General features: G+C 41.6%; 1 protein-coding gene across 2 annotated transcripts; it reads right to left on the bottom strand.

Moving 5' to 3' along the window:
• Positions 1-769: 769 nt before the first annotated feature.
• Positions 770-23,575, bottom strand: pold3 (polymerase (DNA-directed), delta 3, accessory subunit). Of its 2 annotated transcripts, none has more exons than XM_020531872.2 (11): positions 23,404-23,575; positions 21,636-21,738; positions 20,218-20,257; positions 18,251-18,383; positions 14,421-14,691; positions 10,907-10,976; positions 9,071-9,329; positions 7,508-7,617; positions 4,101-4,246; positions 2,824-2,902; positions 770-2,291 (listed from the first exon to the last, which is right to left on the bottom strand). In XM_020531872.2, exons 1-11 carry the CDS (start codon positions 23,445-23,447, stop codon positions 2,068-2,070), a joined length of 1,479 nt encoding a protein of 492 aa, XP_020387461.2. In that variant the 5' UTR covers positions 23,448-23,575; the 3' UTR covers positions 770-2,067. The 2 variants fall into 2 exon arrangements, with proteins under 2 accessions (XP_020387461.2, XP_048454266.1); XM_048598309.1 differs by having other exon boundaries at positions 7,508-7,614; positions 23,404-23,561.
• Between the last annotated feature and the right edge of the window lie 214 nt (positions 23,576-23,789).

Raw genomic sequence — 23,789 nt, 5'->3', positions numbered from 1 at the left:
ATTGCCTGTCTCAAGACCCTCCGCTGTGCAGGTATATACTGGATAATTTGAAATGGATTACTTAAAAGAACTTTTATTCATGTATGATAAACTTTAAAACAGAAAATTGTTAATTGAATTACTCAAATCTAGAACTCATCCAACCCACCCCACCCACATACCTCCCTATTCTTCAACACCTCCCCTCCTCCCCAAGCTAGCCCAGTTCCATTTACAAGGCCTGAAATACGAATGAAATTATGTCTGGAAGTTGCATGCACCTCGCATTGACAGTCCCCTTCATGATTGTGAATTCTTATACTGAAGTATTTCCCCACAGAAACCGTCTCCTCACAGTCCTCAGAATTGCAACTGGCTAGGGGTAGTAAGCAGTGCTTTCTGTGCTGGAAATAAATATACATAGCATGAATACAATTTTAATTGAAGAAATTTAAAAACGTCAAAAATCTGGCATTGGACAGTTCAGACTAATAATTAAATCAGTATGTGGAAGGACATGTGTCCCATGTTCCTACACTGCAAAGCAGGATATTTGCACAAATATCATGTTATTGAGAACTTGACAAACTTTAGGGACTGTCAGTTTACACCTATGCCTGGAGGATCACAATAAATAATGAGATACTCCCCCAGCACTGTTCATTTACAAATATGCACCTTGTCAGGGCCTCTGCCAGTCTCCACAATTCCCATTATCACTTATTGATTAAGACTTCCCAAGAATACCAGTTAAGTGTACCCTACCCAAAGTTGAACTGAACAGAACTGGTTGAGAGTTAGGATAAACTTCTTTAATTCAGACAGTAAAATGAAAATGTGAACTTAACGTCCTGTCTCAGAAGTTGTATTTAGACAACGGCAGACAGTCACTGAAAGCATTCCTTAGAGCTCACTTGAGATGTGGGGTGGGGGTAATCTCAGTAAATAAATGTAATCATCTGGTGCAAACATAGGAGCCATACAGACTAGGTTACATATCAGAATCAGAGTGGGAAGGCATAGCTTATATTACCTGGGGCAATAAGTATGCTGGGTTTAGTGCCAAATTAAGGAAAATAAAACTAAATGAATTTTGTTGTACTCGTGTTCACTGTCCAGTGACTTGTGGAAAATGTGCAAACAACATTGTAATGCCCTCTAAAATCTATAGACATCTCCCTGGTCATAGAGGGTGAGGCAGGAAAGTTAATCATGGATTGTTGTGAAACTATCAAACTGTTCCCAATGTTGAACATGCTGGGGACAAGAGCAGCACTACAGAAAAAATGCTTAAAATCCCTTAACCTTCTCAGAGGACTTTACAGGACTATTGAGATATTTCAACAGGACACAAAACAGTGTACAAGGCAGCAATGTACATCAGTAACACCTGTTGTAACAGTAGAGGCCGAGGCAGCATACAGAGTAAAGAAGCTTATCCTCCCAAATGTAAAAACCTCAACTCACCTGAAATTGTTCACAAAAGTTGCTTTTCAAAAACAAACAACCAGGCCTTTTTTTCTCTTCTGTTTTTGATCACAATCACTTTTTAAATACCCTCTGCTGAAACAGACTCAGCCAGGGAGATGGTTAAAACCCAACCCCATGGTCCTGTAACTATCACATGCAAAGGCTTCTATTTGAAACACTGTTAGTGATTATCACTTCAGAGAATTGAAGAGATCCAGTTAGTCGATGTCATCCCATTGAAATACCAAGTAGTAGTACCATATAGAATAAAGTTTGAAGATTATTCCCAAAGCAGTGACAGAGCATAAAGACTCTGGACAGTAATATACAATGTTTAAGTGTGCAATGAGAAATTGTCTCTAGAGGTAACTTCACTCCAAATGGAGTGCCACTCAAGGTATGTGAGCTGCTCAGTTAACGGTGACCTTTCTCAACACCTGATTTGTCCAGCACCAAGTTTTCTTCTTGTTTACAGCTTGTTTCAAATAAACCGAGAGCCAATGGTTAGCTTTTCAGACTTTGGTTTGGATCTCAATGTCTGTCCACGATGACTGTTGACGCACATTCAATACTGGTTGATTTAGGTTGGGTCAGCATGAGACCAGATGGAAGGTGCTCCTAAACAGCCTTTTTGAAGAATCCCATGATGGATGCCTGCTTGCCTGCCCTACTGGAGGCTGATGCTTTCTTATCCTTGTGCTCCTTTAGCTGGTCTTTGCTTCCCAATGTGCTCTTTGCGGTGTTAGGTTTGGGTCCCAAGAGATTCTTCGACTCTTGTTGCTTCGCCACAAACTCATCCTCGCTGTCAGTGCACGACTCACTCTGATAAACCTTTTCTGTCACTGATATAGAATGTGGGGAAGGGGAGGGGGCAAATGTAAAGAGGCTTAACAGATATATTCTACATAGGAGTATGACAAACTACTTTAAATGTAGTTTCAGTGAATCTCGACAGCATCATACGATAGATTCCACAAGCACAAATACAACGCCAAACTCTCACTTCCCTCCCCTGTCCGATTACCGTGTCCAACATCCAGTCTCGGATTAGCTGCAATTTCTTTCAGTGAAACGCTAGGAAGATCAAAGCCATTGCTTTACACCCCTCCCTCCACCCCAAGCAACCGCACAATGTTCTTACCACTGACTCCATTTCCTTCCCTGGCTACCATCACAGAGTGAACCAAGATTCAACATCGTCTTCAACTCAAGAGCTGAGCTGCAGACTAAGCCCCACCCTGGCCTCTCCAGTAAGAGGACTCCATCAACCCTCAAAGCCTCTTCAATCGGAGGACCCTTTCCTTCACTTTGTGTGGGCTTCCTGATAACCGAACAAATGGTATTAAGAATCATGTATTAACTGGTAAATCTTACCCATAGCACCCTCTTCATCCAGAAACATCTTGGATTTGAGAACTCGTCGCCGTCTCCTACGTTTCACTCCCACTGCTTTCTGGTTGGGGGAGGAGTGGAAATAGAGGAAGATGGAATGAAGCTGTAACATGGACCAATTTCTCTACTCCAGATGGCATCTGATCAACCAGATGCACATTTTCTGCTTTCATTCTGGTTTCTAGTATTTATCCTTTTCACTTGATAATACAGCCAGAGCCTCAACATGTGCAGCAAAAGAGTCAGTAATCAGTGGACACGAAGATGATGGGTAAAAAGTAAAAGGTTTTAAAAATATATATACAAAATACTTATAGTAACCTAGAAAGCAGAGCCTGACAGGAAATGTTTGAAACAGATTCAGTAGTAAAAGTCTCAAAAAAAGAACTGGATCAATAATGGACAAAAATTTACAAGATCCGGACACAATGAACAGTTTTATGAAGAGTCATCACTAGGCACTAACACAATGCCACTGTCTCCCTGAATCTTATTCAGATGTCCATTATTTTAACTCAGATAATGATCATTAGGGAGATACTGGTATCAGTTCATTATAAAGGTTGAGGTGACGATGAAGAGGTTGGGTAAAATAGTTTACCACCTGAGAGAAAATGCTTGCTGGATTGTTGAATCCTGAATGTGGTATCAAAGACCTTTAATAAGCTTTTCACACATTTATCTGGGATTTTTGGCCCTTCCAAAATGTTGGAATGGGAGGAGTAATTGGTGCACTGACATGAATTCAGATTTATATCAAACATGCATGGTCTTTTCCCAATGGGCACATAAATGTGGAAAGCATCATTTTAAGTGAAAATTAGCCAACACATGAGGCTGATGAAGCTGAGAGACATAATGGGAAGAAAGTAGGACCCAATGCTTAGGGGTGCCTCTGGTACAAATCCAATTGGTCAAACAGCCTCCGGCTCCAAGTCCAGCAACAACTTATTGTTTAAGCCTCCATCCTGATTTTCAAATCCCTCTATCATTGCACCACTCCCACCTTCTGTTGTAGAGTGCAGTTTTGTGTTTTTCTAGAAAATGAACCACACTTAATGGTATTAAACCAAAGTCAGCACTACAAACCTAGTCGGGTCCAATCCTGGATTGCATGTTTAAAGACTGATTTTTACTGTAGCAGCTTGTTCTATTCCTTTCACATCTAGATACAGGCCACAGCTCCCGCCTGAAACTCTGTATAACCATTCTGCAAATTATTTCTGCATAAACTAGCTACTGGAAGAACTGTGCATTACCTCAGATCCATCTGCATTTTCCCAACATGGTGGCTTAATCTCAATGTCTGCAAGGCACTGAGGTGATGTATCCTCTTCCCTAGTTGATTCTTCAGGGGATGGTGATGGAGTCCTTATACCACAAGCTTCAGGAGAGTCTGGGATTACTGGAACAGAAAACCAAGAACTTGAGTGACAAGGAGAGCTGCTCAATACTGAAAACAAAATAAATGCAATGTTCAATTTTGATCAGAATTTATTCAAAGCAGGTGCAGGTAAAATCAAAACCTTCCCTCTTGGCTCCCCCACCACTCTGAAAAATTGACAGCCTTGCCATCAACAGCAGACTCCAAGCTGTATGAATCTTTGGGCACTCTTCTCAAAGCACAGGTTAGCTTGTAACTCCAAATCTTATAAGCGTCCAAGATCATTTTTCTCCCTCCTCCTTGTCATAACATCCTCCTCTCAAAAGCAGACGAACCAATGTCCTGTACAGCCACAGCATGACCTCCAAACTCCTATACTCAATGCACTGACCAATAAAGGCAAGCAGACCAAATGCCTTCTTCAAAATCCTATCTACCTAGAGTCCAGGAAATTGATCTAGCAGTAATGCAAGGACTGTAATGCATGGCAGTCATAATGATTTGGGAGCAGCAGTGTTCCCATAACATTGTTGGTCCTCTTACTTAACTGCAAAGATTGCCACTTAGCTCCTGGCTGGCTTCATTACAGCCTCAATCCAAACATGAACAAAGGAGCTAACTTCGGGCAGCTGTTGTTGCCGAGATCCACAGCCAGTGCTATTTGCTACCATATGCATAATCTTGTCCTCCCTCTCCATCAGCACTGCTTCACACTGTCTCAAAGCTGTCCAACACCTCAGTTCGACTTCATTCTTCAGCTTTTTTGATGTTTTTACAAGAAACTTTTTCTCTTCCTTTCAAATACTAAGGAATGCAAATTGTAACAACTCTGAGGTGCCCAAGCCCTTCTGGAATCTTACTCACCTCCAGTTCCCTTTGACTCCATCCCTTCCTCTCTCCGATGCTTAACAACCTGTACCCAAAGTACTTAGTTCCATCCCCACCATAATGAATTTTATACAGGACAAGATATCGAACTTATCTTCCATAGTCTTTACTTCTGTGCCCATTTTTGTGGGCAGGAATCCTCTCCCTGTCCCACTGACCCAATCACCCACCTCCAAAACTCTCTCCTCTCCTCAACCATCCCCCGGTCTCTTATCTGTATTCAAGCTGGTCATTGAGAACTGTCATTGGTCACCTTAAATACTCTGTTTTCCTCACCCATTCTAACCTATCTCCCTCTGAATTTACTGCTCTCAGTTCTTTCAGATCCAACCATGACTTTGTAATCAAACCTGCTGACAAGGGTAGTGCCGTTGTTGTCTGGTGTGCTGACCTCTACGTTGCATAAGCAAAGTGGTAGCTCTCGAGCATTTCCTATCTCCCCTAGACCATGGCCCCACCATCGAACATCAAGCTGTTGCTTCCACAACCATTACTAACTTCACCTCATCTGGGGTCCCCTGTCATAGCTTCCCAGCTCATCTTCTCCCAACCTCGTACAACTCTACTTCTACCTCTTTCCTAAAATCCACAAACAGGACTGCCCATGCAGATCCATAGTTTCAACCTGTTCCTGTCCCGAGGAACTTATTTTTCCCTAACTGAACATTATTTTCTCTCTTCTTGTGCAGTCCCTTTCCACTGACATCCGTGATTTGTCTCATACTTTACGTCACTTTCAAGATTTCCAGTTTGCCAGCAGTAGCTGCCTCCTATTCACCATGGACATGCAATCCCTTTACATGTCCATTCCTGTCAGATGGTCTGAGATCTCTCTGCTTCTTCCTGGAAAGATGGCCTGAACCGCCCCCATCTTCCACCACCACCCTCCTCTGCCTGCCCAAGCACGTCCTCACTTTGAATAAGTTCTCCGTTAACTTCTCTCACTTTCATCAAACATATGAGCTCAGTTATGCTTGTCTCTTTGTCAGTTATGTAGAACATTCCTTGTTCGAGTCCTACTTGGGTCTCTCCTCACAACTTTCTCTGGTACATCAATAACATAATAAATGCTGCTTCCCCCGCTCATCTGAAATTGGAAAAATTGAGCAATTTTGCTTCCAATGTCCAGCCAACCCTTACGTTCCACCTGGTCCATCTCTTACTCCTCCTTTCCCTTCCTCCATATCTGTTTCTATTTCTGGAGATAGGCTGGCTACCGATATCCACTACAAATTAACTGACTCTCAAAGTTACTTCGACTATACATCATCTCACACCACTTCCTGCAATGACTCTATTCCATTTTCCCAGTTTCTCCGTCTCTGTCACCTTCATTCTGATGCTACCTTCCACAGGAGGGTCTCAGAATGTCCACTTTATTCCCCGTCCAAGGTTGAAAGGGCCTTCACCCATTTCTGACCCATTTCTTGTGTTTCTGCCCTCATCCCTTCCCTTCCCTTCCACAACAACGATAGTGTACCCCAGTCATTTCCCACCCTACCAGCCTCCATATCCAAAGAACCATGAAATGTCATTCCTGCCACCTTCAGACACACATTTTCCTCCCTTGTCAGCATTCCACAGGGACTGTTCTTTCTGGGACACCCTGGTTCACTGCTCCTCCACTCCCAACACCTTCCATGCAATTGCAGAAGGTGCAACATTTGCCCATTTTACTTTTCCCTCCTCACTATCCAAGGCCCCAGACACACACTGCTGATTGTAAGCATACCTAGCAGAAGGAAGATGGTTGTGGTTGTTGAAAGTCAATTGTCTCAATTGGACATCAATGCAGCAGTTTCTCAGAGTAGTTTCCATGTTCCAATCATTTTCAGCTGATTCAGTGACCCGCCCTCCATTACAAGGTCAGATGTGGGGATGTTCACTGATGATTGTACAATGTATAGAACTATTCATGACCCCTCAAGTATTGAAGCAACTTGTGTCCACGTGCAACAGGACATTGTTCAAGTTTATATGATGTGACAAACAACATTAGTGCCACACAAGTGCCAGACGATGGCTGTGTTCAACAAGACAGAATCCAACCACTGGCCCTTGATATTCAATGGCATTAATATCACTGAATCTCCCGCTAGAGAATAAAATGATAACTTTGGGTTACCATTGACCAGAAACTGAACTGGATCAGTCATACAAATAGTGTGGTTACCATAGCAGGTCAGAGGTTAGGAATTCTACAGCCCAGCCAGTGTGCTCCCATCCAGTGAAGGGCTGAAAGCATACACCACAGTGTTATCTACTGTTTCAGGGTTTGCATCCATCTCAAAACTTAAAATTGAGTAAGACTTACCTAACTATTTTTTTCCTAATTGAAAATATTTATTCTCTGGCCAGAAAGGATTCAAACTAAATTGCAAAATTATACATCACCTTCGTCATCACTACTGTCTGACTGAGGCTGTCTGATCCTCCTCCTCCGTTTATTACAAGGCTCCTGCTCCTCACTGGTAAATGGAATATTGCGCTTGGTTTTCTTGCTGCTTTAGAGGAGGAAGATATTTCAAATTAGTCAGTGATTTCCGATGGTCTTTTAGGTAATAACAATAAAAAGGTGTGCAGCCAATTTGCTCTATGCATATTGACATTAAAAGCACTAGATAAACAACATCATGGCAGGGTTGGGAGAAGCCCTGGAATGTTAATAGAATAAGATGTTTATACTTTTGGGTTTATAGCAGACAGTGCAAACACATTAAATCATTAGTTTTGTTTTAGTTTAGTTCAGTTTGTACACCAGGGTTTTATGAGAAGAATTAAGAGTTCAGAGGCTAGTTTGAGTTTCTCTGCTAGTACAGTTCAGTTGAGGAGGGAAAGGTTATTCTCCAAGCAGATTTCAGTTCAGTTCAGAGGAAGCCAGTCATTGCAGCAGTGTTGTTTCTAGTTTGAAAAGATTTCCAAGCTGGGAGAATTGGGAATAAAAATCTTCAGGCTGTTAGAATTGAAAAAGTGTAGGCCATCTGCAGTGTTCCCTCAAATCTTCTTACCAGCTCCAATGCCAGCATATGGCAGTGACTTCAGAACTGCAAGTTAATGCCATGACTGGCATGTTGATGCCAATCACCTTGCGCAAAACATGGGAGTGGCTGCATACGTGTACAGCTTAGAGGCAATACTCGCCATCAGGACTGTGAACGGTTCAAGCCATCAAATACGGACAGAAATCATAAAACTATTTCTACAGTTCAACAAGTAGAAACTCGATGCGGTCAGTTAAATAGAAACTTCAAAAGTGGAGACAAGAATATAATTCCTCTGGACTTGAATCTCTGTAACAGCGTTGCAATACGGATTGAAACTTTGTTTTAATGTCAGTGTTAAGATCTCTCTAACTGTAATATGTACATAGCTTGCTTTCTTTTGTGTAATAAACTAATGTTCGATAGTTGGAAGAAATTCTACAACTTCATGCAAATATATGTTTCAGTGGCTGGCCACCACACAGACTAGCTAAACAAAACTAACTCAACATATCTTCCAAGCTGGGTTTCTTTCTGGGATCTGATTTGTCCAGTAGTACCATCGGATGGAATCTTAACACAATCTCTTGCTTCAAAAAAAAAGTGACGGAACAAAGAAAGGCACTGTTCTACAATCACAAATGCAATAAATAGATTATGCGACAGCACAATCCCTTACTTGATAAAGCTCACCTAGTTCATCAACGCTCGAGAATTTAACAAACTCAACCTGACAACACAATCTTCCAAACAAAATACAGATTGAAGGAAACCTTTCGTTTTTATTCTGTAGTGCAAATTAAGCAAACTTGCATTTTGCAACTATCTGTTTATTGAAGTGTTCATGACTATGCAAGCATTTTATTATTTTCTGTTTTATTTTATTGTCTATAATGATATTTTGAATGATGATTTGTATTTTTCAATCATCTGTCCATCCATCCATCCGACACTCAGCCACCCATTCACAACTAACCTTTGTCCATCTTTTTGTTGTTGTTTGTTCGCTGTGTCCTTCTTTGTCTGGATTTTCTCCTGATTTGCTTGTGACTTCTGTGCTGAAGCCATGCTTGTGGGGGACCTCTCTCCATCTCCCCCTCTGTCTCTGTCTGATACAGGTTTGACAGTGCTATCTTCAACTGCAGGGATATCCCCTTTCTCTGGGTTTTCCTGAGTGGATTTGGCCGGAAGGTCTTCTTCCTCGGTGGCTTGACTGAATGGAGATGAACCTTTCTCTGTGGGTTTTGAAGCAGATTTAGTTCTGGGTATTTTTCAAAGAGACTTCATATTTCTCACACACGCAACAGTCATTATTCCTCAAGAAGCAGCTTTGAGCTGTTTAAAACTAAATAAGGTGTGGCATTATTCCAAATTTTGATACACACAAAAACAAAAATCAGTAATTAAAATAGAAGGCACTAAGATGCAGATGACACTAAGATTGGCGGAGTAGCAGAAAGTGAAGGGGACTGTCGGAGAATGCAGCAGAATATAGATAGATTGGAGAGTTGGGCGGAGAAATGGCAGATGGAGTTCAATCCAGGCAAATGCGAGGTGATGCATTTTGGAAGATCCGATCCAACAGCGAACTATATGGTAAATGGAAAAGCCCGGGGGAAAATTGATACACAGAGAGATCTGGGTGTTCAGGTCCATTGTACCCTGAAGGTGGCAATGCAGGTCGATAGAATGGTCAAGAAGGCATACGGCATGCTTTCATTCATCGGACGGGGTATTGAGTACCAGAGTTGGCAGGTCATGTTACAGTTGTATAGGACTTTGGTTCGACCACATTTGGAATACTGCGTACAGTTCTGGTTGCCACATTACCAAAAGGATGTGGATGCTTTGGAGAGGGTGCAGAGGAGCTTCACCAGGATGTTGCCTGGTATGGAGGGCGCTAGCTATGACGAGAGGTTGAGTAGATTGGGATTATTTACAATAGAAAGATGGAGGTTGAGGGGAGAACCTGATTGAGGTCTACAAAATCATGAGAGGTATAGACAGGGTGGATAGCAAGAAGCTTTTTCCCCAGAGTGGGGGACTCAATTACTAGGGGTCACAATTTCAAGGTGAGAGGGGAAAAGTTTAAGGGAGATATGCATGGAAAGTTCTTTACGCAGAGGGTGGTGGGTGCCTGAAACGCAGCGGAGGTGGTAGAGGTGGGCACGATAGCGTCATTTAAGATGTATCTAGACATGAATGGGCAGGGAGCAGAGGGATACAGATCCTTGGAAAATAGGCGACAGGTTTAGATAGAGGATCTGGATCGGCACAGGCTTGGAGGGCCAAAGGGCCTGTTCCTGTGCTGTAATTTTCTTTGTTCTTTGTTCTAAGACCCCAAGTATGCAAAGCAAGCAGTTGACTTGAACAATTCAAGGATGCATGTGAAGATTCTTCATTTATTCTTTCACAGGATCTGGGCATTTCTGGCTAGATCAACACAATTTTTGCTCAACCCTAATTGTCCTTGAAAAAGTAGTGGTGAGTCACCTTTTCAGACCACTGTGGTCCATCCTTTAGGAGGAAGAGCGAGCAGAACTATCTGTGGGGCACACAGAATAGACATTCAATTTACTACAACTAAAATGCTATTACATAGTGCCTTTAACTTAGTAAATAACCCTAAGGGACTTCACAGGAGTGTATATCAGAGAAAAATTCAACGTTGTGCCTTATATGGAACCATAAGGCCCAAAAATCTTGGTTAAGAAGGTAATTTCTAAAAGGTGAGGTGGACAATTTTTGCGAGGGAATTTCACAGTTCAGAGTCCAGGAAAATAAGGCATGGCTGCCAATGATGTTTACTTACTAGCACTGGCTTTCAGAAAAAAGTTGGTGAAGCTGTTCCCTTTGTTTGTTGTTTTACTCCCTGAAGGAGCCTGGAAGAGAAGAGAGTGAAAAATCACTTGGTTGTAATGAAACAACTCATTGATGAAAAAAATGTTGTCACCTTTCAGATTGGTTGTCAGTACTTCATTCATAGACAACACATCCGATATCCAAAATAGTCTGTGCATCGAGGAATTGGGACAATAGCATATGAATCAGAAGAAGCATTCACAACATACCACCACTATCCCTCAAGCCTTACGGAAAGTAAAGCTCCACTTCAGAGACTGAAGATCAAAATCCAGGCAGACTTTCCAGTGTAACATTGAGAAGGTGCAGGAAATCCAGATATTAACCTGAGGGCTTTGCGTGGTTAACACTGCTGCTAGTTGGAGCAACACACATGCAAGTGTAAAATCACAAGTTTTGCTTAACACTCACATCTAGCAGCAATGTGCCATGTATTATAAATAAATATAAATAGAGAATTAAATATAAGTAAAGTCACCATGGCTAAAGAAATAACAGAAAATTTTGTATGAATGGTTCTAGAGTGAAAATGTAACGTAAAGGGTCTCTGACCCATTTCATGGTAATAATAATTACATCAAAATTCTCCCTCCAGACTTTGGTAACCTGATTACACAGAACTGGTTTCAAACTGTGAAACAGCTTAGATAAAAATAAAGTGCTGGAGAGGCTCAGCAGGTCTGGCAGCAACTCTGGAAAGGGAATCAGAGTTAACATTTCAAGTCCGATATGACTCTTATGTTTATGAAACAGTTTAACCCCTTTTTTGGGACTTAACATTTTAATTTCAATTACCACACAAAGACAATTAAATCACAGTGAATAGAAGATAACCACTGTATGCTTGATTTTATTAGCTTGTAACTATTACAATGCTGACTATAAATCAGAAATATTTTCCTGAAGAGAATTTCAATTACCATAAAGAACTGGTGTGCCATCACAGACGCAACTGTGCTTGTGCAGTCAGGATTATGAAAGCCATCTGTAAGACCATAAAATGTAGGAGCAGAAGTAGGCCATTCAGCCCATCGAGTTTGCCCTGCCATTTGATGAGATCATGGTTGATCTGATAATCCTCAGCTCCACTTTCCTGCCCATTCCCCATAAACCTCACTCCTTTACTGATTAAAAAAAATTGTCTACCTCAGTCTTGAATATACTGAACAACCCAGACTCAACAGCTCTCTGCGATCTAGAATTCTACAGATACACTACCCCGAGAAGAAATTCCTTATGTTTTAAATGTGCAACTCCTCATTCTGAAATTATGTCCTCTGCTTCTAGACTCACAAGGAGAAACAACCTTTCAGCATCTTGTCAAATCCTGTAAAAAATCGTATCTGTTTAAATAAAGTTGCCTCCTGTTTTTCTGAGCTCCATTAAGTACAGGACCAAACTAATCGTCCTCTTCTCAGGATCAGCCTAGTGAATCTTCTCTGGACTGCCTCCAATGCCAGGATATATTTCCTTAATTAAACTGTTCATACATTCCATCTGTGGTCTGGCTAGTACCTTGTATAGTTTTAGCAAAACCTAACTAACTTTATACTGCACTCTCTTTGAATAAAGGTTAACATTCCATTTGCCATCCTGATTACCTGCTAAACTTGTATTCTGGCCTTTTTAATACATCACTAAGGACTCCCAAATCCCACTGTGCTGTAGCTTCCTGCAGTCTTTCTCCAGGTAAATAATATTCAGGTCCTTTCTTCTTCCTTCCAAAATGCATAACCTCACATCACTCCACTTTATTTTCCACTTGCCGAGTTTTAGCCCACTCATTTAACCTGTCCAAATCCATTTTATGCATCATCTTCATCACCTATTTTCCGAACTATTTTTGAGTCATTGATGGCAGATCTTGCGTTGAGAACCGAAGCCAGAAGACAGCCCCCTTGTTTAATGTAAAAAAAATTAACTGCTCCTCGAATACCAGCCTGTGACTACTCCCCTGGACTTCTCGCTCCACATTTAGTGGCCATTCTTTCAGCTATCTCACTTCAGTCCTTTTCAACTCCCTTGCTAACTCTCTTTGCCAGTGGCATCTTCTCTCCAGCTGGACAAGTCCATTGAATTGGTTTTCTTGCATCCAACTCCAAGAATGAATCAGTGAGTAATTAAAGCCTCAGCTGAATTTAACCCAGAGGTTGAGTGCACCATCCCTGGTAAAGGAAGAGAGAAATACTAAACTGTATGATTCATTTTTGAATGAAAATATTATCTTGCTTAAATTTCATTTTTTTTTAAAACGGATGCTTGCCAGATTTTAGAATGGCTTCTGTTAGCAAAGAAAAGACAAGTTAACTGCTTCTGAAGATGCCCAGCCTTTACCAAAACAAAAGCAAACTCTTCATCTGTGGCACTGTGATCCTCCTTGCATTGTATGAATGTTCCAGCTATAAAGAACAAGTAGACAAAATGTCTACCTCAGCTAGCTCCGAACAAAACAGGTCATTGAAACCCATAATGACTTGACTTGGTGCATCTGTCTCCAGCTATTTACCACAAAAAGCTGGAAATGAGGACTGGAACTATCGATTTGTCTAAACTGCCTTTACTTATATAACTTTGGCTTTGATCCACTGTCAGCTGGTAAAATCTAAACAGTAACAACACTAGGCTTAGCTAAACCACCAGCTCCGATTTTCATATCTCTGCAAAGTCTAATTTCGGGAAAAAAAGTGAAGTGAACCAATTGGCAGCCTACAACTTCATCACCTTCATCAGCAATTCAAGTGCACCTGAAGCTTCTATAAAAATGACCTCTGTGCACAACAACTGAAGGTACCTAAACTGGACATTCAAATAAAATCAAAGTACCATGAATGCTGGAAACCTGAAATGACTACAGAGAATGCTGGAGAAGCTCAGCAGGTCTCATTAACTCTGTTCTCTTTCTACAGATGTAATGTTTCAAGTCTGGTATGACTCTTCTTCAGATTCTTCAGTTTTGAAGGAGTCAGACTGAACTTAAAACATTTACTGTTTCTCCAGCATTCCTTGTATTTGTCTCACATTGACATGGACATTGACTCACTAGACACTTCAATTCTCATGAAATAATTCTGATATCATTGATTTTAAGTAACCAGCAGCTTTTCTTGTCTTGATTTCTTTTTCTTTTGAATATGTGTAAACGAGTATCGTGATCCATTCCTCTGCGTTTTGAATGCAGTAAATCCTACTCTTTATAATCCTGAAGACTTTGCTGCGATTTCACAAACAAGGTTTGGAGAAACTCACCAATGTCTGTTTATAAAAGGAATAAAAAGAAGAAAAACAAGAAGAAGGGTCTCGACCCGAAACATCAGCTTTCCTGCTCCTCTGATGCTGCTTGGCCTGCCTAGTTCATCCAGCTCTACACCTTGTTATCACAAAAAGGTCTGTTGTGAGCTGGAGAGGAGGTAAAAATTATTCAAATCACTTCTCTCTCTTGTCCATGATATTTGTCAAATACTTACAGCAGTTTCTGCATCTTTGACCACGACAGGCTCCCCTTTCACCTCTTTATCTTGTGTCTTGGCAGTGGATTTGGCAGAGAACATCCCCATGATTCCCTTGGGCTGCTGAGGAACATTTCTAGGGGCCGTGCGCATGTTGCCATTAACAATGGGTTTGCTGCTGCTGTCCATCTCATTTGAACACCAAGAGGACTGTTGCACTGACTTCTGCAGTCGAGCCATCTCCTCTGCTGACCGAGGAACAGCACCAGCACATCGAATAGCACTGTACCTGCAATCAAAAAGAAAAATGGCAAGTTTAAGAGGCATTTAGACAAACACATGAACAGACAGAGAATAGAGGGAAACTGACCATGTGCAGGCAGACTGTAGTAGTTTAGATAAGCATCACGGTTGGCACAGACATGATGGGCTGAAGGGCCTGTTCTTGTGCAGTACTGTTTTACGTTCTAAAAAAGTTCTCTGTTCTCATGGCAAAGTGATGGGAGAAAATGGAACATGGCACAATCTACGCCCGAGATTGAGAAAGTCAACATCTCTCTAGAAGTCTAAAGCACCAGCCGTGAGTTGCTGGGTCAGAATGTTGTAAGTTTGAGTCTTACTCCAGAAATTTGAGCAGAAAGACAAGACTGACACTCCCAATGCAGTACAGTGAGTTGTATATTGTTGTAAGCACTAACCTACATAAGAGGACATTAAACCTTCTAGATAGAATCTGATGCTGTATTTGGGGGTTAATTCCTCGTTGGAGAAGCAACTAGAGACAAGTTTAACCTGAGGGGCACCACATCTCGGGCGAGGGGAAGAGGTTGAAAAGGAGAGTCTTTCATGGTAACCTCAGCCAGTGATGGGAATTGAACCCACGCTGTGGGCATCACTCTGTATTGCAGACCAGCCATCCAGTCAACTGAGCTAACTGACCCCCATCACTGGCTGAGGCTACCATGAACTCTCCTTCTCAACCTATCCCCTTGCCTGAGGTGTGGTGCCCCTCGGTTTAAACCTGTCCCTTGTTGCCTTCTAGGTAGATAAAAATGATTTATGGCACTACTCTGAAAAGGATGGATATTAGCCAGGACATTGAGAAGGACCCACTTCTCTGAAGAATATCAATCTTCCAAGTACTTTCACTAAAGCAAATTATTCAATCATTTCATATTACTTTTTAAAATATTCTTCATGGGATATTGACATCACTGGCTAGCCCAGCATTTATTGCCTGGCTCTAATTGCTCAGAGGGCAGTTAAGAATCAATCACATTACCGTGGGTCTGGTGTTACACAGGACAGACTTAGTAAGGGCAGATTTCATTCCCTAAAGGACATTACTGAATCAGATGGATTTTTAAAACAATTGTCAGTGGTTGCTTGGTCATCATTAGACTATTTTTTCAAACTCCAGATTTTCATCTAAATTGAATTAATCCACTCCCCCAACACACTGCAAATGCTGTTCTATTTCTTAAATAAGTGACTACACTTTAATAAAATATTTTCACTATCACCATTCCCTCCAGGATATTGTCTTTAGTGAATGTCCCTTATTAGCACAGATAGCCAGTGGTCTAATCCGGAAAGCATACGGTGAAGGATGGAACTGGAGACTAAACATTTAAGCTCATGTACCGCCTAACCCAATAACTGTGCTTTTAGCTTACTCCAATGAAAGGAAGTCCAAGCGAAGCATAGGTGAATCTCTAGTTAATGCCCAACACAACTAAATACTCAAAACATTATATGTTACAATTAACACCAGAACTGGAAGATGAAAGTTCATTTACTGTGCAAATAGCCAACATGCCCAATAATCACAAAAGACATAGAAGCAGGCCCATGAAGTCTGCTCCACACTCAATGAGATCATGGCTGATCTGATAGTCCTCAACTCCACTTTCCTGCCTTTCCCAATAATTCTTGACTCCTTTTTTGGTTAAACATCTGTCTATTTTAGCCTTGAATATGCTTAACAACTTAGTCTCAACAGCCCACTGTGGTAAAGAATTCCAGAGATACACCAGCCTCAGGAAAAAAAATTCCTCCTCATCTGTGTCTTAAATGTGCAACACCTTATTCTGAGATTAGGCCTTCTGGACCTGTGCTCTCCCACAAGAGGAGAGTTCTAAGTGGAAAAAAAAAGAGGAGAGTGGGGTGATGGCCTAGTGGTATTATCAGCTGGACTGTTAATCCAGAGACCCAGATAATGTTCTGGGGACCTGGGTTCGAATCCCACCACGGCAGATGGTGGAATTTGAATTCAATAAATATCTGGAATTAACACTCTAATGATGACCGTGAATCCATTGTCGATTATCGGAAAAACCCATCTGGTTCACTAATGCCCTCTAGGGAAAGAAACTGCCATCCTTACCTGGTCTGGTGACTCCAGACCCCCAGCAATGTGGTTGACTCTTAACTGCCCGATGGGCAATAAATGCTGCCTAGCCAGCGATGCCCTCGTCCTGTGAATAAATAAATAGGAAAAAAACAACCTTTCCTCTAAGAATCTCATATGTTTCAATAAGGCCACCTCTCATTCTGCTGGATTCCAACATTCCAATGAGTACAAGCCCAATCTACACAAACTCTCCTCACAAGACAATCATCTCACATCTCCCTTCATTATATTTCACTTGCTTAAACTATCTATATCCCTCAGCACTTGCCTTCCCATCTATTTTTGTGTCATCTGCAAACTTGGCAGTAGCACATTCACTTTCCTCATCCTAGTAATTAATACATATTGTAAATAATTGTGGCCTCAGCACTGATTCCCATGGCACACCACTAATTTACAGGCCACCACTCCGAAAATGCCCCCCTTATCCCAGCTCTCTGTCACCCGCTAACTAGCCAATCTCCTATCCATGCTTGTATACCATCTCCAATACCATGAGCTCTTATACTATTAAGTACCCAATGTGTGATACCTTAGCCAATGCCTTCTGAAAATCCAAATATAATCACATCCGCTGCCTCCCTTATCTATTCTGCTTGTAATGTCTTTAAAGAATTCTAGCAAATTTGTCAGGCATTATTTCCCCTTCATGAAGCTGTGCTGACTCTGCTTGATTATATTATGTACTTCTAATTTGCTCTTACAACTTTTACAACAAACTAACATTTTCCTAATAACAGACGTTAAGCTAACTGGTCAACATAGAATGTCCTAAACACTACCATTATGATCCCTGAATGACAGGGATCCTCTCACAGTCGTGACAGTGATAGTGACACTGTGATACCCAGTTGTGAAGATGTTGTGCTGAGAGTCCTCAGCACAGACATGGATCCTATCAAATGTCAAGACATCAGGTCAAACATGGGTATGGAAACAGACTGATGATTACCATCTACCGCTCCTTTCGGTCGATGAAGAATCAGTTACTCATCATTGTTGAGCACAACTGGAGGATGCGTTGAGGGCGACAAGGGCACAGAATGTGCTCTGGGTGGAGCAGTTCAAGTCCAGTTCTGTTTCTCGTCGATGGCAACTGTCAGGATGATGATAGTGAAGGTTTCGGTGATGGTAATGCCATTGCATGACGTGGAGGCTATGTTTAGAATCTCTCTTGTTAGAGATGTTAATTGCCTGCACTTATGTAGATCTCCATTCCTAACAGTACTGCGAGTATCCCTACACTCCATGGACTCCAGCAGTTCAATGCTGCAGCTCACTACTGCGTATTCTAGGTCAATTAGAAATGGGCATTAAATGGCCTAGCATTGATGGAATTCTAAAATACATGACAAATTTCACTCTGATAACTTTCTTCAGTTGCTGTTCTGATGCTGGGGCTATGAAAGCCAACAAAACCTTTTCTGTTACTTACTTATTGCTGTTCTGAAGATTTTCCTTGATTGCTTCATAATCAGTGTTGAACAGGGGACTGCTATCCTTCAACACTGCTTTCTGAATGCTGTAAACGTGGACACTAGCAGTCACCAGCATCTTCATTTTCACTGCTGTGAATATATGAACATTCAGGGAATATAAAATCATGCATATTTGGCATGTAACAATTTTCCATTGACATGTCCCTTTCTCCCGAAGCCACACCTCATAATTCTCAGCATTCAACCACAGTAAAATTCAGCCCATTCGCATGCCTGATGAACATTCGCACCTTTTCCAGCAAGTTACTGTATCTTGATTAGGAGCGAGAACCTGGATTGATTTAGGCTCCCATCTCTATTACCTCTTCCTAACCCACCTGCTTCCCAGACACAGGCATTGAGCGTCAGATCGCAAGCTGGAAGGAACAACACTTCATTTTCCACTTGGGCATCTTACAGCCCCTAGTACTGATTTTTGAATTCCACACCTTCAGAGCATGACTTCTGTATCCTCTTTTTTAAAGCATCTTGCAACCCCAGTATTTTGCTTTTATTTGAACCTTATCTTCTCCTTTCTGAGACTCAAAGGATCAGGGTTGGACCATTCAGGTCCTCGAGCTTAATCTACCAACTTTTTTTTTCATAAAATAAAAACAACATTTTTGGAAATTATACAGTCTCCTATACACTAGAAGAGCAAGTCTGAATTTCCAGACATCCAAGACAGGCAAGTCCAACAGTTTGTTATCCATCTAGTGAATCTCTCTCAATTTCTCTCCCCACTCTGCCTCTAACAGGAAGGCAATTACCTATGGAAACACCTTAAAAGGAAAACAAAGACATAGAAAACAAAGAGATAAATCTGAGGTAGCTTAGGACATTGGCAGCTGAAGACAGAGCCAGGAGTGGTGCAGCAGTCAAAATCAGGCATTTGCAAGAGGCCAGAATTGAAGTACAGAGATCTAAGGGCTGAGAGTCTGGAAGGCAGTACAGAGATAGGGACGACTTTGAAAACAATTCATAAGTTTTAAACATTGAGGCACTGCTTAACTGGGAGCCAATGTAGGCCATATGAATACATAAAACATAAGCAGAAATAAACCATATGGCCTGCCAAGTCTACTCCACATTCAACAAGATCATGGCTGATCTGTTTGTTTAGAATTCCACATTCCCATCCACTCCTAAAGAACTGTCTTAAAAATATTCAATAACTCCCCCACTGCTTTCTGAGTCAGAGTTTCAAAGTTTCACAACCTTCAGAAAAAAATTCCACTCCCAAGCTCTGTCCTGAAAGGATGAACCCTAATTTTAAAATTGGCCCCTGGTTCTGAACTGACCCACGAAGGGAGACATGCTTTCCACTTCCACCTTTCAAGGCCATCAGGATCTTATGCACTTCAATCAAGTCACCCCTCTCCGACCAAACTAGTCTCATCAAACAACCCACTTACTGCAGTTATCAATCTAGTAAACCTCCTCTGAACCATCTCCAATTGTATCCTTCCTTGAATAAGGAGGCCAGAACTGAACACAGTACTTGAGATGTGTTCTCAAAATGTCCTGTATAATTGAAGCAGAACATCCTCACTTCTATACTCAATTCCTCTCATCATGAAGGATAGCATTCCATTAGCCTTCTCGATTACGTGCTGTACCTGAAAACTTTGTGTAACTCTAAGTCAGAACATCTATTTCCTTCTTTCAAACTGGCCAATGAGCAAAGGGCAGAATTGCCCCACGTGTTTCTCACCTCAAAATAGAACAATTTAATTTCTCTGTTCTCCCCTACAGGAATTGATGTTTCTCATTCCAACACAAGCAATTTGAGCACTATACCCAGTGCAGAGGGGTCACAGGGTCACAAAAGACAGATGCTGTTGACTTCATGAAACAATTAGTCAAAGCCTTGAGTGGCTTACAGATGTGGATAACTGGGTTAAGTGTAGATGTCTACTCTTACCTTCCAGCTGATCTTCTCTCACCACTGCTACCTTGTGACACTGGAATAAAACAATACTGGAGTTAGTGAGTGATCAGCCAGCCAGTTAAACTCTCTATCCAAGGAGAATGCCACAACTACCAGGCCACATCTCAGCATCTCAAGCCCATACAACCAATTCTGCTTAAGAAAGCCTTTGTGATGATGTGATGCCAGTTGCATTCTTTGCCAGTGCTTGCCTGCTTATGTTGGAGGGTGCTGTTGTAACAGAGATCAAGAAGCAGGTCTCTCCCCAGCGAGCAGCACTGACCCCCAACTGTAGCAATCAAGTATGTCCTGGGTGAGATCAGCTAATTCAGTACAGATCAAGGCTGGAACCTGAGATCCTCTTACTGTATGTGACTGAGCAGCACGCCAGAGATACATGCATCCCCTAAGCAAGCATGGGACCATATTTTAAAGAATGAATAGAGTAATTAGGCTGATAAAGCTATAGATTATCATAAAAGGAGCTGAATAATTAGTTTAAAATGCGGGCTATTTCCTAAGATGAAGGTATTGTCTTATAAGGAAAGATTCAGCCTGTATTCATTGTAATTTAAAAGAACGAGAGGTGACCCTATTCAAATGTATGAGATCCTACGGAATTCCGACAGAGTGAAAACTGAGAGGATATTTCCCCTTTTAGGTGAATCTAGAACAAGGAAGCAGAATTTCAAATTGAGGGAAGAAAGTACTAGAATCTGGCAGCATCTGCGGAGAGAGGAATAGAATTAATGTTTAGAGTGCAATGACTCTTCTTCAGAACCAATACTGCCAGACCTGCAGAGTTTCTTCAACACTTTCTGTTTAATTTCAGTTCTCCAATACTTTGCTTTTATTTCAAAATAAGCAACCTGCTATTTGAGATGGATACATGAAACTATTTCTTCTCTCAAAAGATAATTCGTCTTTGGAATTCTTTACACCAAAGAACAGTGGAGGCTGGATCATTGACTATATTCAATGGTGAGTTAGGCAAATGTCAGACCAACAAGTGGTGTTAAAGCTAAGGGAAAGTAGTGGTGGCAGTAGTGGTGGGGGGAAATATGAAGGGGAGACAGGCAGGAAAATGATGTTAAGGTCGTAATCATATCAATCGTCATCTTATTGAATGACAGAACTGCATCGATGGACTAATACTTTACTCTTGCTCCTACTTCTTATAATCTTATTAAAGGATACATGGAGTGAGCAGAAGGGTGGGATTAGACTGGGAGGGGTCTTAAAGGATAGCTGAGGTGAATGGGATTTGATTGCGAAGAAACCCACAAAGTTGGTGGGCCATTTGCCCTTGGACATTCCACAATAGAAAAGTGAGAGGATGTGAAAAAGTGGTCCTGACAATTCCTAATGTACAAGTGTTTTCTGATGTCACTAATTGTTCCAAATACACATACCGACATTCCATTTTCGACTGCTTTCCCTGACACGAGATACGTCACATGGAGCTGGGCTCCAGAATTTTCTTTCCGCTTTCGCTCCACATAGTAAAAAAGCATTCTGGGAAGTAGACAGAAGGGAAAACGACATAGTTAAAGGTGCAAAACCTCTTGTAATAAACCTAAACTGGTGAACAAAATCGGTCTCACAACCAGATAGACAAACCTTGTTTTCAAAAGCAGTTGCTAAAAGATCCATACGAACTCTTTAATGGACCCTAGCAGAATCTCTTAGAAAAAAGGGCTACTAAAGTTGGTAACAGGCAGATAGCCATGGGCAGCCAGCATGTAGCAACAATTGAAATGGCACTAAATCTTGGGCGGCCTAGGGGTTAGCACTGCTGCCCCGCAGTGCCAGGAACCCAGGTTCAATTCCACCCTCAGGCAACTGTCTGTGTAGATTTTGCACATTCTCCCCATATCTGCATGCATGGGTTTCCTCTGGGTGATCCAGTTTCTTCCCACAGTCCAAAGACGTGTGGGCTAGGTGGATCGGCCGTGCTAAATTGCCCATTGTGTCCAGGGATGTGCAGGCTAGGTAGATTAGCCATGGGAAATACAGGGTTACAGGGATGAGGTAGGGGGTTGGGTCTGGGTGGGTGTGAACGGACTGGATGGGCCAAGGGTCTACTTTCACACTGTAGGGATTCTATGAACCTCAAAATATCGGCTCCAGAATTCCCAATAACATCCAAAGGGCATTTAAAGTCGACTTTAACATAGAAAAACATTCCAGAGCATCTCACAACTTTTAAATCTAATCGAACAAAATTTGGCACTCAGCCATGTAAGGAGATATAGATGAACTTGGTAAACAGGGAGGTCATGTGGAATAGAAACTGAAAGTGCTGGAAAACCTCAGTGGGTCTTGTAGCATCAAGACAGACTGGGATTATATTTACTGGCATTTTCTCACAGAAATCTATAAAATTCTAACAGGATTGGACTGGGAAAATGCTGGGAACTGGGAAGGATGTTCGCAATAATGAGAATGTCCAGAACCAGGGGTCACAATCTAAGGATATGGGGACTGAGTTGAGGAGAAATTTCTACACCCAGAGATTGGTGAGCCTGTGGAATTCTCTGACACAGAAGACAGTTGAGGCCAAAATACTAAATGCTTTCAAGAAGGAAATTAGATATAGTTCTCAGGGCTAAAGGGATCAAAGGCTACACAGGGAAAGCAGGAACAGCATACTAAAACAGATAGTCAGCTATGATCATACTAAATGGCCAAATAGCCTACTCCTGCTCTTATATTCCAGGTTTCTATTATACATGACCACAATATAAATGCAAGCTTTTTCTTACAAATGATATTCAAATATTAGAAAATTTAACATCAGATTTTACAATTGTGACACACATCCTTCAAACTGTGATACTTATGTCCACAACATGCATACCATTCCAATTTATGTCAGATGAAAAGAAAGAACTAAGGTTGACCTATTATCTGATCCGTTCCAACCTGAGGCTATCAAGACCTATTGCAACATGTTTTACAACAATAAGGATGCCAGATTCCAATATGCTAATGAAGCACACACATGATTGTTATACCCTCAACCTTTTCATATTTGGCCCATTTCCTCCACTCCTCACTGCAGATGTGGGTGACACAGGGATCCCTCTCCAGGAGATCCCACTGCGAGAAGTGGTTCAGTAGCCATACCATTTGATGGTGGAATGTGATGCAAGGTGTCTCACAAATCATTGAACTTACTGTTTTGCCTGGTTGACATGAATGCCCAGGAACTGGCTCAGCATCTTGTAGGTGACCTGAAGAACAAAATCCAACTAGAAAAACAGGTACAGCAGCAAGACAAGAAATTACATTTCAAATGGGGTGTATATCCCTTCCGTACCAAGGACATATGTTCATATTCCTCCAACAAACCCCCTCTCTCCCCCACCCCCAACCCCCCAGTTACATGTATCCTCCCTCCGATTCCTTCCCCTCAACTGAGTGTACATACCCTTCACCCCATCCTCCATGTCCCTAATATATATCCAGATCATTATCCTTGACAGGTGTACATTTCCCTACAATCCCGGGTGTATATTCCCCCCAACACACACACACACACACACACACACACACACACACCC

Source organism: Rhincodon typus, chromosome 6 (assembly GCF_021869965.1).
Source record: "Rhincodon typus isolate 14 chromosome 6, sRhiTyp1.1, whole genome shotgun sequence".
NCBI lineage: Eukaryota > Metazoa > Chordata > Chondrichthyes > Orectolobiformes > Rhincodontidae > Rhincodon > Rhincodon typus.
The sequence above is the reverse complement of the archived record's forward strand: the minus strand, read 5'-3'. Positions and strand labels throughout refer to the sequence as shown.